At 36.0% G+C, this 17,261-nt stretch overlaps 1 protein-coding gene and 1 pseudogene across 1 annotated transcript in view; both read left to right on the plus strand.

The window, feature by feature from the left end:
* Positions 1-15,924, plus strand: part of HSDL2 (hydroxysteroid dehydrogenase like 2) — a 58,202-nt gene extending 42,278 nt beyond the window's left edge. Inside the window, exons 10-11 of the mRNA XM_033124016.1 lie at positions 4,617-4,745; positions 15,613-15,924. Of these exons, the coding sequence (XP_032979907.1) occupies positions 4,617-4,745; positions 15,613-15,725 (242 nt within the window). The 3' untranslated portion in view covers positions 15,726-15,924. The remainder of the gene's footprint in view (positions 1-4,616; positions 4,746-15,612) is intronic.
* On the plus strand, positions 2,229-4,087 carry LOC117032460 (probable ATP-dependent RNA helicase DDX5; annotated as a pseudogene).
* Positions 15,925-17,261: the final 1,337 nt, after the last annotated feature.

The raw sequence follows: 17,261 nt of genomic DNA on the forward strand, positions 1-17,261 counted from the left end.
GGACATTTTTAAGAACTAGCTACCTCAGTCCCATTTGTACGCAAACTTTGACATTATTAGTCTTTCATCCTTTGTCTCTTCTATTGTGTCTTAATCCATCTTCACCTTCCTGTTTTTACTTCCTTTTCTATCCTTAAAACCCCTGGACCATTACTTCAATCACTCTCTTGACGGTATCCTAAATTTCTTGATCTTTTGTGCTTATGTCACTGTCAAAACCCATGAAACTAGCCTGCATCCCGACAGTTGCCTCCAGACTTCTAAATCCCGCTGGAGAAATGAAAAAAAGAAAAAAGAAAAATCCCATCACCCAGTGGATCTGCATCAGTAGAAATTCATCCTTGCCCTCTTCAACTGGGGTCTAAGCAGCGTCTCAGAATTCTGTATTTCTGTAGTCAGCTTAATGCCTCATTTTCCACCGTGACTATTTTAAATCTTCTCAGTGTTCTTCACGTCTCCTTCTCTTCCCTTCACCACTTCCCTGCCAGTTTCAGCAAATAATTCCATTTTTATCACAGAGGTAATTGAAGCCTATAGATAAATTTCTTCAGCTTCCTTTCATCTGATACTCAATCAACTATTATAGACATCATCCTCTCTTCCTTCCCTCCCAACAGAGTGGAGCTCAGCTCTAGATCAGTGTGCATCCCAAGTGTTAATGTTCATACTGGTTACCTGTGTTCATGCTAAAATGCAGAATCTGACTTAATAGGTCTGAGGTGGGGTCTGAATTCTGCTCTCCTGCAGGTGGTGACAGTACTGCAATCCATGGATCCCACCTTGAGTAGCAAAGTACCATTTCCTCTGGCCTCCTCAGGGACTTTGTGCTATTAAATATGCCCTCTCTTCTACTTGTTGTTCATTCTGCAGCCTCCTTCCCTATGTCAACGTTCCCAATCTATTCTGTATTTGAAACAAAACAACAATAATAATACCCACCCTCCCCTGACACCTCCCTCTTGTCTGACTTCTCCCTTTCAGAGCAAAACTTATTTTCATCTATGATTCACTCTGCTCTGATATCATTTTTCTCCATTCCATTGAATTTGTTCTCACCAAGGTCCTTGGTTGCTTCTATGTCACCAGTGTACATTTGTCATTCTTATCCTGTCACCACTCTGCAACATTTAATGCTATTAACCACTCTTTCCTTCTGGAAATTCTCCCTTTCCTTGGCTTCCTCGACAGTAGCTCACCTTGCTTTCCTTCTGTCTGTAATCACGCTTTTGCTTTTTCAGTTTCCTGTTAGATGCTTCTCTATCCTTCACTGTCTTAGCACTCTTTATACTCTACAGACTTTCTCTAGGAAACTCCAACCACTCGAATGACATCAATGACCATATGAACTGATTACTTATATGTCTGTATTTCTAGCCCCATCAGACTTCATTTGACATTTTCACTTGGCTGTCACAAAGAGGCCTCAATGTAAAAATGTCCAAAACAACTCACCATTCCTAATACTTGCCTTTGGCACTACCTGTTAAATCTGCTCTTCTTCAGCAGTCTTCTCTCAGTAAAAAGCACACCAGTATTTACTGTTTCCCAAGCCCCAAAGTAGCAAATCATTCTTATGCACCCTCCCTACCTCATCCTCTTCATGTTCAATCCGTTACCTAGTCTTGTGGTCCTGCTTTGAAATTCTCTCAGAAATACGCCTGCTTTCTTCCATTCCCACTGTCCTAATCCTGATCAGGCAGATATCCTCAAGGTCCTAAATTACCCAATACCATCCTAACTAGTCTTCTGCATCCTTTTTATCCCTCTCCAGTACCTTCTCTGCATTGCTGTTTGGATGACCTATTTCACATACAAGTCTGTGTCGTTCTCTTCCCACAGCACATCGCTTGGGATAAAGTCAGTGACTCCTTTACATGGCTCAGTGCACTCTGCGTCTGCGCTGCTTTACGAGCTCATCTGATGCCACTATCCACTCTTTCTCCTTTCTGGTCCTCCTGTACTTTCAGCTCCTCATCTAGCAAATTCTAACCTAACTTTTAAATCTCAGCTTCAGTGGTGCTTTCCTTACTCCACATCACCCTCCAGTTCCTCTTTTGTAAGAACCATGTGACCTCATTCATTTCCCTTGGTGTCTTGCTGAGCATCTCCAGCTCCTGTCATCACTGTCCTTCCACCACTGTTGCCCCTGCAAGGCTTCGCCCTCGCGGAAGCCACCTTCCACAGCGACTTGTTACACCTGATTCTCTCCACTTTGTTACCCTCCAACCAAAATCATTGACGCCATGTTAGGCCATTTGAGTGACTGAAACCATGGCCGGGATCGAGGGTTTGGTGCACCTTGATTTGGAGGAAGTCGGGCAGGAACCTATCAGGAAAGAAGTTTGGAAACCCTGGGGAGCAATTAGTTAAAAAGAAATGGAATCTTGATAAGCTGCCAAAATTTGAGAAGACGTTTTATCAAGAACACCCGAATTTGGCTAGGTGCACAGCTCAAGAAGCGAAGACATACGGAAGAAGCAAGGAAATTATAGTTAGAGGTCACAACTGCCCAAAGCCAGGTCTAAATTTTTTTGAAGCAAACTTTCCTGCAAACATCATGGACGTGATTACAAGACAGAACTTGACTGAACCCACTGCTATTCAAGCTCAGGGATGGCCAGTTGCTCTAAGTAGGTTGCACATGGTTGGAGTAGCACAGACTAGATCTGGGAAAACATTGTCTTATTTGCTGCCTGCCATTGTCCACATGAGTATCAGCCATTCCTACCTAAAGAGGGTGATGGGCCTATTTGCTTGGTTGCTGGCACCAACTCAGAAACTGGCCCAGCAGGTGCAGCAGGTAGGTGCTGAATAGTGTAGAGCGTGTCAGTGGAAGTTACTTGCATCTATGGCAGTGCTCCCAAGGGACCACAGATTCGTGATTTGGAGACAGGTGTGGAAATCTGTATTGCAACACCTAGAAGACTGATTGACTTTTTTAGAGTGTGGGAAAACAAACCAGAGAAAAACTACCTACTTTGTCCTTGATGAAGCAGATAGAATGCTTGATATGGGCTTCAAACCCCCAAATAAGGAAGATTGTGAATCAGATAAGACCTGATAAGCAAACCCTAATGTGGAGTGCGACTTGGCCAAAAGAAGTAAGAGAGCTTGCTGAAGATTTCCTGAAAGACTATATTCACATAAACACTGGTGCACTAGAACTGAGTGCAAACCACAATATATATTCTTTAGATTGTGGATGTGTGTCATGACGATGAAAAGGATGAAAAACTTATTGTCTAATGGAAGAGATTACGAGTGAGACGGAGAATAAAAGCATTGTTTTTGTGGAAACCAAAAGAAGATGGGCTAAACTTACTAGAAGAATGAGGAGAGATGGGTGGCCTGCCATGGGTATCCATGGTGACAAGTCAACAGGAACGTGACTGGGTTCTAAAGGAATTCAAACACGGAAAAGCTCCTGTTCTGATTGCTACAGATGTGGCTTCCAGAGGGCTAGATGTGGAAGATGTGAAATTTGTTAACAGTTAAGACTACCCTAACTCCTCAGAGGATTGTATTCATTGAATTGGAAGAACTGCTCGCAATACCAAAACAGGCACAGCATACACTTTCTTTACATCTAAGAACATAAAGCAAGTGAGCGACCTTATCTCTGTGGTTCATAAAACTAATCAAGCAGTTAATCCCAAGTTGCTTCAGTTGGTCGAAGACAGAGGTTCAGGTGGTTCCAGGGATAGAGGAGGCAGGAAGGATGTCCGTCGAGACAGATACTCTGCAGGCAAAAGGGGTGGATTTAATACCTTTAGAGACAGGGAAAATTATGACGGAGGTTACTCAGTCTGCTTAAGAGAGATTTGGGGGCAAAAACCCAGAATGGTGTTTACAGTGCTGCAAATTACACCAGTGGGAGCTGTGGAAGTAATTTTGTGTCCGCTGGTATACAGACCAGTTTTAGGACTGGTAATCCAACAATGACTTACCAGAATAGTTATGATAGCACTCAGCAATAGGGAAGTAATGTTCCAAATATGCACAGTGCTGTGAACCAACAGGCTATGCAAATCCTGCTACTGCAGCTGCGCCTAAGATTGGTTATCCAATGCCACCAGGATATTCTTAAATAAAACTTTCGAAGTATATGTAAATGTCTGTTTTTCATAATTGCTCTTTATATTGTGTGTTATCAGACCAGGTAGTTATTTAAGAAATACGGGAAATGGAGAAATGACTGCAGTGCAGCAGTAATTATGGTGCACTTTTCTGCTATTTAAGTTGGATATTTCTCTACATTCCTGAAACAATTTTTAGGTTATTTTTTCTACTAGGAAATGCAGGCAGTGTTTTCACAAAAGTAAATGTACAGTGATTTGAAATACAATAAATGAAGGCAATTCATGGCCTTCCAATAAAAAATATTTGAAGACTGAAGGAAAAAAAAAGAACCATGTTATTGCCAAGTCTTCAGAGGCTAGCCTAGTGCCTGGCACATAATAAGTACTTAATAAATATTTGCTGAATTTGACAGAGGCCTGGAGATTTTAGCCTGGGAAACAGCGTTATGTAAAATTATTCTAATTGTAGCAGTTATTAAATGTAAGAAGAACAGGGCTTCTTTGGCATTTATTTCTGTATCTTTATCTTCTGTGTAGGTGAAGATGGTGGAACGTGGTTTCTTGATCTTAAAAGCCAGGGTGGGAACGTCGGACCTGGAGAGCCCTCTGATGAGGCAGATGTGGTGATGAGTATGACTTCTGAGGATTTCGTAAAAATGTTTTCAGGTGAGTTTTCAATGTTATTAATTTACTGTTTGTTCAAGGACAATTTTAGTTCTAACATTGCCTTTATTCCTTTCCAAATAGCCAAGACCCATAAGCATGTGTAGCAGTAGAATCTTACCTTGTTTCCCTGAAAATAAGACCTAGCCGGATCATCAGCTCTAAGGTGCTTTTGGAGCAAAAATTAACATAAGACTGGGTCTTATATTATAGTAAAATAAGACTGGGTCTTATATTAATTTTTGCTCCAAAAGACGCCTTAGAGTTGATGGTCCGGCTAGGTCTTGTTTTCCGGGAAATACTGTAGCAGCTATTGATTTTGGAGAGCACATGGTTTTGGGAAAATGGTTCTTACTGTTCCTTCTACTGCCCCTTCTACTTCAACCAACAAATGAGAAGTAGATGGTAGAATATCCTTTTTGCATGACTGAGAAGCTAATGAGATAAAGTTGGGAACACAGAGATAATTCAAAGGGACTCCTAGGTGGGCTTCCTTTCTACTAGTTGGACTAAGATATCATTTCCAAGAACACTGGGTCGCCACAGGCGCTGAACTCAGCTGCAGCTCTTTTATTGAGAGTTAGGTTGTGCTTCAATCTTGCCAGCTATTGTACTTAATAGGAAATAGCGACCCTCTCCTGTGGCTCAGTGACCCTGCTTTCTGTGGAATCCCTAATCAAGAGAACATTTCGCATAAGTTGCTGTTCGCACATGTACCTCTAACTACCAGAAACGATTTAAGGGTAATTTTTTTCTATTTTCTGCTCTCAGAACACTACTCCAAATGATAAGTTAATTAACACATGTATTTATTAGAAACAGTACTTTAAAGCATTATAACATTCTAATCTGAAGATTCTTTTATTTAATTAATTATAAATGTTATTCTTTGTTCTTTTTAATCTTTAGAAATTGGAGATCACAGTCTCCAATTGGAAAGGGCTTGCTTTCCAATTCTAATCCAGGATGCTAATGGCCTGCATACTATCTGATCCAGTCTGTATATGATGTTACTAATGATTGAGGTCTCTTCAACTTTTCCTTTTTTTTAATAGTGTTAAATATTTATGGTGCAAAAGTTAGAAAATACACTTAAGAAAAAATTAAATAAATAAAATTACTCTTTATCACATTACTGAGAGATACTATCAGTTGATTTTGGTTTACAGTCATACATGTATATATTTCTGTGAATATATATTAATGTATATGTGTGCTTATAAAAACAGTATTATAGCATTACTACTGGTTGGTAGTATTTTTCACTTAGTACTTTATAACATCTTTCAATGTTAATTAATAGTTATCTCTTTAATCATTTTCAGTAATTCCTGTAGTGTTTGTTTAGTGTTTCAATAACTGTTTCTCCATAAAGTTTGAACATAGTGTTTTGGACATAATAGATGGCCAGCAAATGTTTGGTAAATTTGAATCTTATAAATATGTAATGTTTTGAACATTAAGACCACTTAAAATAAAAATTTGTCAGCTTCTACACAGAAATAATAATTATAGTGAATATTTATTGTATGATTACTATGAATTAAGCAATACTCAAAACAGTGTTTTGAGATAAAATATTTTCTGTTGTAAAAAAATGGAGACTGAAGCACTGATGAATTAAATAATAAAATCAAAGTCACATTGTGAGCGAGTAATTGTTGGAGCCAGGATTTGAATCCGAGCTAATACCCAAACGTGTGCTCTTTTAATCATTATATTATTGTCCTCCGGAGGTTAAAGAATCAAGTTACATCTTTAATTTACATTTTATTTATGTAGCATGAACTTGTAATAATGGGCTTTCCATTTATGTCTTTCTGTGAACGTGCTTTTTGTTTCCTGGATTGACTAGGGGAGGTTAGTCAGCTAAATGAGTAATTTTTTAAAAAAGTATTTTTATAAGGTTTATTTTATAGCAGCAGTTTAGATTGGGAGTGAGTTTGCTTCTGCTTATGTCCTTTCGTTCTTACTTCATCTGCTTTCTTTCAAATGGACATAATGTAGACCATATAATCCTAAGCATTCTCTTTTAAGAAATCATAGCCATTTCTATGACCTAATTTACATAGTGGATACATTTTAAATATAAAAACTTAAAACAACTAGCGATCAACTAATCAAAATTTCCTTTTCACCAGTAGAGGCCACTGTATGGTAAAGCATTATGGTAGAAAATAAATTGTACACAATTATCCGATTAATATATTGGAGGGGTTATATATAGGATATTGTGCTTACTAGCTGTTTTTTAAAGTTATCTTTTAAACACTATTATTGAGGTATAGTTTACATACCATGAAATCCCCCCACTGTAAGTGTACATGGTTTTTATAGTAAATTTGTGGAGTTGTACAACCATCACTTGCAATTCAGTTTGAGAACATTTCCATCACCCCCCAAAATTCTCTCATGTCTCTTTGCAGTCAGCCCCCATTTTTATCTTCCTGCCAGCCAAACACTAATTTGCTTTCTTATCTCTACAAATTTGCTGTTTCTAGACATTTCATATAAAAGAAATCAAACAGTATACAGTCTTTGGTATCTGGCTTCTTTCACCTAGCATAAGACTTTTGAGATTCTAGCATGTGTTAATAGTTCAGTTCCTTTTCATTGATGAATAGTATTCCATTATATGGATATACCACATATTTATGTGCTCACCAGCTGGTGGACATTTGGATTGTTTCAAATATTTGGCTAATATGAATAATGCTGCTATGAATATTCTCATACATGTATTTGTGTGGATGTATATTTTTATTTCTCTTGGGTAGATTCCTAAGAGTGGAATTTCTGGGTCATATGGAAAGCTTTTATATATACATACATACATATATGTATATATATACACATACATTTATATATATATATTATACAATTGGACACTTTTGGTCAATGTTGCTCAATCATAATCAGAAGTGTCTAGACACTGATGGTAACCACTTTGAGCACCTCTTGTAATTTCAGGAGTCAAACGTGACTTGTATTCATCTTTTGTTATCAGTATATATTGAGTATTACAATTTTAATACAGTTTTCCTTTCTTAAAACATATATACATTTTTTGGGCACCCTCTGTGTGTGTGTGTGTGTGTGTGTGTGTGTGTGTGTGTGTTATGTATTTAAGAAATTACCAAACTGTTTGCTAAAGTGGCTGCAGCAATTTTACATTCTCATCAGCAATCAATGTATGAAAGTTTAGTTTCTCCAAATCCTCACCCGTACTTATTAGTGTCATTTTTTAGAGCTTTATTGAGATATAATTGACAAATAAAAACTATGTATTTAAGGTGTAAAACATGATGAATTTCATACACATATACATTGTGAAATTACTACCATCAAGCTAATTAACACATTCATCACCTTACAGTTATCTTTCATGTATGTGGTGAGAACATGTAAGATCTACTCTCAGCAAATATCAAATACACAGTACCATATTATTACCTAAAGTCAGCATGCCATACATTAGATCCCCAGAACTTATTTGTCTTATAACTGAAAGTTTATACCCTTTGGCCAATATCTCCCCATTTCTTCCATCCCCCAACCCTTGGCAAGAACCATTCTACTCCCTGCTTCTGTGAGTTCAGCTTTATTCCAAATATTAGAGGTCATACAGTATTTGTCGTTGTGTGTCTGGCTTATTCCATGTAGCATAATGTCCTCCAAGTTCATCCATGTTGTTAGAAATGGCAATATCTTTCTTATTATGGCCATTCTAATGGGTGTGTGGTGGTATCTTATGGTTTTAATTTATTTCCTTAATGATTAATGATGTTGAGCATCTTTCCATGTCCTTAATAGCTATTTATATTTGCTGAACTGTCTATTCAAATCTTGTGCTCACCTTTAAATTGACTTGCATTTTATTATTAAGTTGTCAGTTCTTTATAAATTCTAGATGCACGTGATTTGCAAATATTTTCTCTTAGTCTGTGGCTTATCTTTCATTTTCTTAATGGTGTCCTTTGAATTACAAGTTTTTAGTTTTGATAAAGTCTAATCTATTAATTCTTTTATGGTTCATGCTTTTTCCCTAAGTATTTCATTCTTCTGTATGTTATTAAAAGAAATTATTGTCTTAATTTTATTTTTGAATTGTTTTGTTGCTAGTATACACATATACAATTAATTTTTTGTATTGATTTTATACTCAGTGAATTAACCAGTGAAGCCATTTTGATCTGGGATTTTTGTGGTAAAATTTTTAATTACTAATTCAATTTATTGTATATAATAATAACTTTTATTTTTTTTAAACAGCTTTGTTTAAATGATCTTAAAACATGCTTTTTATTTTTATTTTTAAATTAAATTTTATTCAGGTGACAATTGTTAGTAAAGTTACATAGATTTCAGGTGTATAATTCTGTAATACATCATCTATGTATCACGTGTTTTCACCACCCAGAGTCAGTTCTCTTTCCATCACCATATATTTGATCCCCTTTACCCTCGTCTACCACCACCCTCCCCCCTTATCCTCTGGTAACCACTAAAATATTGTCTGTGTCTATGAGTTTTTGTTTCTTCATTTCTTTGTCTTATTCTTTTGTTTTCAGTTTTATATACCACTATCAGTGAAATCATATGGTTCTTGACTTTTTCTGTCTGACTCATTTCGCTTAACATAATCATCTCAAGATCCATCAGTGTTGTTGCAAATGGCACTATTTCATCTTTTCTTATGGCCGAATAGTATTCCATTGTGTATATATACCACATCTTTTTTATCTAATCATCTATTGAAGGACACTTGGTTGTTTCCATGCCTTGGCCACTGTAAATAAAGCTACGATGAACATCAGAGCACATATATCTTTACGGATAAATGTTTTCAGATTTTTGGGGTAGATACCGAGGAGAGGGATTGCTGGGTCATACGGTAATTCTGTCCTTAATTTTTTGAGGAACCTTCACACTGCCTTCCATAGCAGCTGCACCAATCTGCATTCCGACCAACAGTGTATGAGGTAAACAGCTTTATTGAGATATAATTCACATACCATATAATTTACCCATTTAAAATGTATAATTCAATAGTTTTTATCATATTCACAGATATTTGCAACCATCACCACAGTTGCTTTTAGAACATTTTCATCACCTCAAAAAAAACACCATACACATTAGCTATTAACCCCATATCCTTCATCTACCCGCCTCCAGCCCTATGCAACTGTTAATCTACTTTCTGTCTCTATAGATTTCCCTATTCTGGACTTTCATATGAACAGAGTCATACAAATATGATATTAATATTCTGTAACTGGCATCTTCTAGCAATGTTTTCAAGTTTCATTCTTAATATAGCATGTATCAGTCAGTGCTTCATTCTCTTTTTTAAAAAAATGGAGATGAAATTTACATAACATACAATTAACTGTATTAAAGTGTACAGTTCCGTGGCATAATTTAGTGCGTTCACAATGCTATCAACCACCACTAATCTTTAGTTTCAAAACTCTTTCATCACTCCAGAACAAATACCCCATACTATTTAAGTAACACTCTCCATTCCAGCCTCCTGGCAACCACTGATATGCTTTCTTCTCTCTCCATGTATTTGCCAATTCTCGATAGTTCATACATATGGAATCACAATGTGTGATTTTTTTGTGTACAGCTCCTTTCACTTAGCATAATATTTTCAAGGTTAATCCAGGTTATAGCATGTGTCAGTACTTCATTTCTTTTTATAACTTAATATTTCATCATAGTGATATACCATAGTTTATTTGTTCACCTGTTGACAGACATTTGGGTTGTTTCCACTGTTTGGTTGTTATGAATAATGCTGCTATAAATATTTATGTCCAAGTTTCTGTGTGGACGTATGTTTTCATTTTTCTTATATTGCTGGATCATATGGTAATTCTATGTTTAACTCTTTGAAGAACTGTTAAACTGTTTTCTACAGCCATTGCACCATTTACATTCCAACTAGCAATCAATGTCTGAGGGTTTCTCTGCATCCTTACCTTCACCAGCATTTGTTTTTTTTGTTGTTGTTTTTTTTTTTACAGCAATCCTTATAGGTGTGAAGTGACATCTTATTGTGGTTGTTTCTTTTTAAATTAAAGTTTATTGGGGTGACAATTGTTAGTAAAGTTACATAGATTTCAGGTGTATAATTCTGTAATACATCATCTATCTATATATCACATTGTGTGTTCACCACCCAGAGTCAGTTCTCCTTCCATCACCATATTGTGGTTTTGATGTGCATTTCCCTAATGCCCAATGATGTTCAGCCAATTTTCATGTGTTTATTGGTCATATATATATCTTCCTTACTGAACGCCTACTCAGATCCTTTGCCCATTTTAATTGAGTATTTTTGTGTTTTTTTGTTTTGTTTTGTTTTAAGAATTCTTTATATATTGCAGATATAAAGATGATATCCCTTATTGGGTATATAATTTGCAAATATGGTCTCCTATTTATTGCGAATTGTCTTTTCACTTTTTTGATGATACATTTTGAAACACAAAAGTTTTTAATTTTGATGAAGTCTAATTTATCTGTTTTTTGTTGCTTGTGCTTTTGCTATCATATGTAAGAATCATTGTCAAACCCAAGTTTTCATGATTTACCTTTATGTGCTCTAAGAGTGTTTAGTTTTAGCTCCTACAGTTAGGCCTTTGACCCATTTTGAGTTAATATTGTATATGGTGTTAAGGTAGGGATCCACTTTCATTTGTTTGCACATGGACATCCAGTTGTCCCAGTACCATTTGTTGAATAGGTTATTCTTTCCCCATTGAATGGTCTTGGCAACCTTGTTAAAGGGCAGTTGACCCTAGATGTATATATAGGTTTAGTTAAACCCATGAATATAGGGGTAAAGTTAAACATAGATTACCATAGGACCCAGCATTTCTACTCCTAGATATATATTCAACATAATTAAAAACAGGTACTCAAACAAATACATGTATACGCATGTTCATAGCAGCAATATGCACAATAGCCAAAAGGTGGAAATGTCCATCAACAGACGCATGGATAAACAAATTATTATTTATATATATGAAATTTTATTCAGCCATAAAAATAAATGAAGTCCTGTTTCATGAGGGTACAACATGGATTAAACTTAAAAATATGCTAAGTAAAAGAAGCCAGACACAAAAGATCACATATTGTATGAATCCATGTATATGAAAAACTAGAATAGGTAAATCCATAGAGATAGAAAGCTGATTGGTGGGTGCCATAGCATTGGTGGGTGCCATAATGCTATGGATTAGCAGGGAGAAGGAACTGCTAATCCATAACAGGTACAGGGTTTCCTTTTGGGGGTAATGAAATGTATTGGGAGTAGAAAGACATGGTGATTACACAACATTGTGACTGTACTTAAATGCTGCTGAATTGTTCACTTTAAAATTTTATGTCATGTGCACTTCACCTCAATTTTTAAAAGCATATACTCATATATTTAAAAAGTGTTATTTGGCCTTGCCCCCTTCTGCTCCCCAGAGGTAATCTCTTTCAAGTCTTTTTGGTGTTTCTTTCAATATTTAAGTCCACAGTTTTCAATGTTATTACATTTCTCAATGTTATATTTATAGTACTTATACTGTTTTCTTCGGATTCACTAATTTAAAGACTGATAGATGAGATTTAAGTTCTCTTATAGCACCTTCATTCTGCTTCTACCCCCCACACACACCACTTTCCATTCTCCCAATATAGTTATTTCACCATTTTTGCTTAAATCAAGACTCTATGTTCAAATAATTACAATTCTGGCATTGTTTGCTGTTGAATCAAACAGCATACTATTATTATGTTTCTTGTCAGAGGAAACTTTTATTTTTCCTGGAGGTAAATAATTGCCCTGTTCCCCCCATTAAATAGGTATAAAGAAACTAAGTAAAATCTTCCTATATTCTACTCAGAACCCCTTGATGCAATTTTTTACTCTGCCAAATGTGTCGAATTACCTGTCAGTCTACTTTTTTCTTGGAGCCCTTTGTCTTCTTGTTACAATCTGAACAGGTAGCTCGTTACAATAGCCTGCTACACAGCTGTGATCCTGGAAATGTCTTCAGCTTTGTCCTGCATCGAATCTCCGATTTCCTGTATCCCATGTCTTCTCTCTTGGTTTATATCCTCAGTTGGGTGGCACACATTCTCCAGTAGCTTCATGAAAAAGGATATAGAGCGGTAATTTTAGTGAGTTCTAAAAACTACTTGTATTCTACCAACACATTGATTTTTTGGCTGACTAGAGATTTCTGGGTTGAAATTCATTTTCTCAGAATTTTGAAGGCATTCCTCCATCTTCTAAGATTACCATTGAGAATTTGATACTATTCTTCTTAATCTTCTATATCTACCCCTCCCCTTTCTGAAAGTTTCAGAATCAAAATGATCTCTTTCTCTGTAGTATTCTGGAATTTCACAATGATAAAAAGGTGCTGTGGTCTTTTTTGTTTTTTTCTTTCATTTTCCTTAATGGGTTCCTTGGGAATGTATCTTATGCCATTTCTTTGATATTTCTGTTTTTTAAGTTCTCACTTTCTGGAGAAAGCATTAGACCTCTGATTTAATCATCTTGCTTTTTAGGAGTTTGATTCACCTTTTTTTATAAAAATAAGATTCATTTTCTTATTCTTTCCTCTTTTTTTATGGTAAGGAGCGACTTTATTTGAAAAGATTATTGATCGAGGTGGGGGGTGGAGAGAGGCTTTTGCAGTAGTGTGAGGGAGACTGTTGCAAGAGAGATTGACTGTTGTGACCAGAAGATCTGCAAGTGTCTCCTTTCTATTGTATTTTAATATTTTCTCTCAAATTTTTAATTTCCAAGAGCTCACTCTAATTTTATCAGTTTCTTTCTTCTTTTACTGCCCCGCTTCTTCCTCCTTACTCTCCCCAATTCCATTCCCTTCCTGCTGCTTCTCCCCCTTCCTCTCATTCCTTTCTCCTACCCATTTTGCCCCTTCCTTTTTCATCCTCTTTGCTGTGCTTCTCTTCTCCTTTCTCCTTCAGAATCCTGTTCTTCATACGTTAGTGTTACATCTTATCAATGAGGACATGAATTGTGAAATTTTTTGTTATTCATTTACTTTGTTTTCTTCTGTGCCTACATTCTCTGTTTCCTTCAAATTGCTCTTACCTGTTTTTGTTTTGGGAGTGTTTTTTTTGTTTGGTTTTGTTTTTTCTGTTTCCATTTGATGTCCATTCATCCTTATAGGCAAGGCTCTGTAGTGCTGATTGGAAGCTGTGTATGCATGAGTAGACTGGTGGGTTTGTGGACTAGTGGGTATCACTGTAGAATGACAGCAGGAAGCCAGGTTTTTGGCTGAAGTGCATCCAGATATCAGTGTTTATAAGTTTTTGGAGGGGCTGTTCTATTCCTTCAAAGAATAAAGATCTTCCAGTATCTACCATGTAAATAAAAATTATCTCTTAATCTGTTATTTCTGAATTTAGGTATTTTAACATCACATTTCCTTTGAATAGTGTGACCAGCTCAGTTTGTTCATTGAAATACAAGAATTGGGCTTGATCCTTTCTATCCGTAACCAATCTTTAATGTTTTGCTACAACTCCTATACAGAATAATGTTTTGCTATCTCTATATACACAATATACTGACCCCACACATTTTCTTTCTACAAAGAGTCTGTGTGTGCCCCAGTGAAGGTTTACTAATGAACCTGATGCATATTGTATCTTCTGGAGATATAACCTATATATAAATTGGTATAATATAGCTCAGAAAACTATAAATAAAAATCAGACACACCTGGTTTTGAATTGCGTCACTCTCATATACAAGCTGTGTGACCTTGAGAAAGTCAAAATCCTCTCTGAACCTCAGTTTCCTCATTAATTCCACTGTGTGTCAGACCCTATACTAGCACTGGAATGAAAATTGCAAATAAAAACAAAGCTTCCTCCCTCCATGGAGCCTCTATTTATTATATTAGCTATAATTCTGTCTTTATGTTTACATTTTATATCCTGGCATTTGTATGGCTAAAGTAATGCTAACATATACTTTTGTGTCCATACCTATACTTTTTTTTCTTTTTAATTTTGTTGGGGAATATTGGGGAACAGTGTGTTTCTCCAGTGCCCATCAGCTCCAAGTCATTGTCCTTCAATCTAGTTGTGAAGGGCGCAGCTCAGCTCTAAGTCCAGTTGCAAATTTCAATGTTTGGTTGCAGGGGGCGCCCCCCACCATCCCCATAGCAGGAACTGAACCTGCAACCTTGTTGTTAAGAGCTAGCGCTCTCACCAACTGAACCATCCAGCCACCCTCCGGAAGCTCAGTGGCAGCTCGTTGTCTTCAATCTAGTTGTGGAGGGCGCAGCTCAGTGGCTTATGTGGGAATCGAACCGGCCACCCCATTGTTCAGAGCTTGCGCTCTAACCAACTGAACCATCTGGCTGCCCTCATACCAATATTTTTAATGATCATTTCTTAAGCATTTACACCATTTAATTTTGTTAAATCTAAACTTAAAATGTTAAAAGTTTAATGAACTATAATAGATTGGAAAATTAATTAAAATAGATAGTATTTGTTTACCTCAATTCATTTGAGGTCCATGTATCCTTGAGAGTACTGTAACTAGTATATACATGTTGCATCTTCATCTTTTTGCTATTATCTTTTGCTAATTGTTGTTTTTACATTATCTCTCATATTATATTGTTAACATTTAAGTCTAGGAATTGGAATTCCCAAGATACTGATTCAAAAAATATGCTGTTATAGGAATTTCTGTGCTTCAGAAGTTTATAGAACTCAAGGAGATTCTTTTTATAATGCATGTTCTTGAAGCAGTATATCTCTAAGGACACTAATGGATGCTTTTCTCCCTCTCATTTTCTCACTTTAGGTAAACTAAAACCAACAATTGCATTCATGTCAGGAAAACTCAAGATTAAAGGAAACATGGCCCTAGCAATCAAATTGGAGAAGCTAATGAATCAGATGCAAGCCAGGCTGTGAAGAAAAAGAAAAAAAATATGTGGACCTCTAAGCTCAAAAAGTAAAAGGGCTCAACAGTTAAAATCTAATGTTTGTTTTCTTCTCTATTGTATTTTAAGGATATGCAAATTTGTTCTTGAAAAAAATAGAATTTCTGTGTCTATAAGACTTGTAATTATAATTAAAACAGCTAGCTAATCAAACATAAGCTTCATTAAGTAGAATTCTAAGACATTCTGTTTTTTTATGTTTTGTGAGTTTTGCCCTCTGAGCAGTATAAACCATTCACCATCTTCTTCTACAAAAAGTATCATGAGCAACCAATCAAGGTCAAGCAGTAAAACTAGCTCTTTTCAAAGCTTCCTCCCATTTAAAATGAAGCTAGTCAGTTCTAAAATTTTTAGTTTGAGATTGTATACTAATGAAAATCTTAAGATATTGTAGGTTTTTATATACTTATTTTAAAGATCTTCTACAATAGTTTCCCAGGAATCACATAATAAACTACTTAATACTATTTTGAAGACTAATGAAAAACAGAGTTTTTCATTTTGTTAACTAGCTTTCCAGGTTTAAGTTATCTGTAGGAAAAAATTAACTGCAGGATGTATCCTATTTTTAAAATGTCCTAAAAAAATTTCTTCCCAGAAGTATGCATTTGATAAGTGTTTTGAAATGAGAACATTAGAACAGATGGTTGTTACAGGTTTAATTGTCTGTCCCGCGAATTCATATGTTGAAGTCCTAACTCCTAGTACCTCAGAATGTGACTATATTGGAGGTAAAGCCTTTAAAAGAAGGGATTACGTTAAAATGAGGCTTTTAGGGTGGGCCCTAATCCAGTCTAACTGATGTCCCTGTAAGAAGACAAAATTTGAGCACAAAAGAGAGACCAGGGATGCACACACAGGAAAGACCAGGTGAGGACAGAGCCAGAAGGTGGTCATCTACAAGTCAAGGAGAGAGGCTTCAGAAGAAACCAAATCTACTGACACCTTGAGCTTAGACTTCTCGTCTCCAGAATTGTAAGAAATTTTTGTTGGTTTAGCCACCCAGTCTGTGGTATTTTGTTCTGGCAGACCTAGCAAACTAATACAACGGTTTGTTTGTCTTTTCTTAAAAAGTTAAACTTTAATGTTAGGGGATTTCATGTGTATTTTACAAATGAGGAAACAGAGGATCAGAGATGGGAAATACTAGCAAAGGCCAAAATTAACAAGCCCTATCGAACAAAATCTTCCCGGTACATGGGCCTTAAATACCGTGTTTCCCCGAAAATAAGACCTGGCCAGACCACCAGCTCTAATGCGTCTTTTGGAGCAAAAATTAATATAAGACCCGGTATTATATTACATTATATTACATTACATTATATTACATTACATTACATTACATTACGTTATATTACATTACATTACATTACATTATATTACATTACATTATATTACATTATATTATGCCCAGTCATATTAAAATAAGACCTGGTTTTATATTAATTTTTGCTACAAATGACGCATTAGAGCTGATGGTCCAACTAGGTCTTATATTCAGGGACAC

The sequence above is a fragment of the Rhinolophus ferrumequinum genome, chromosome 12 (assembly GCF_004115265.2).
Source record: "Rhinolophus ferrumequinum isolate MPI-CBG mRhiFer1 chromosome 12, mRhiFer1_v1.p, whole genome shotgun sequence".
Lineage (NCBI taxonomy): Eukaryota > Metazoa > Chordata > Mammalia > Chiroptera > Rhinolophidae > Rhinolophus > Rhinolophus ferrumequinum.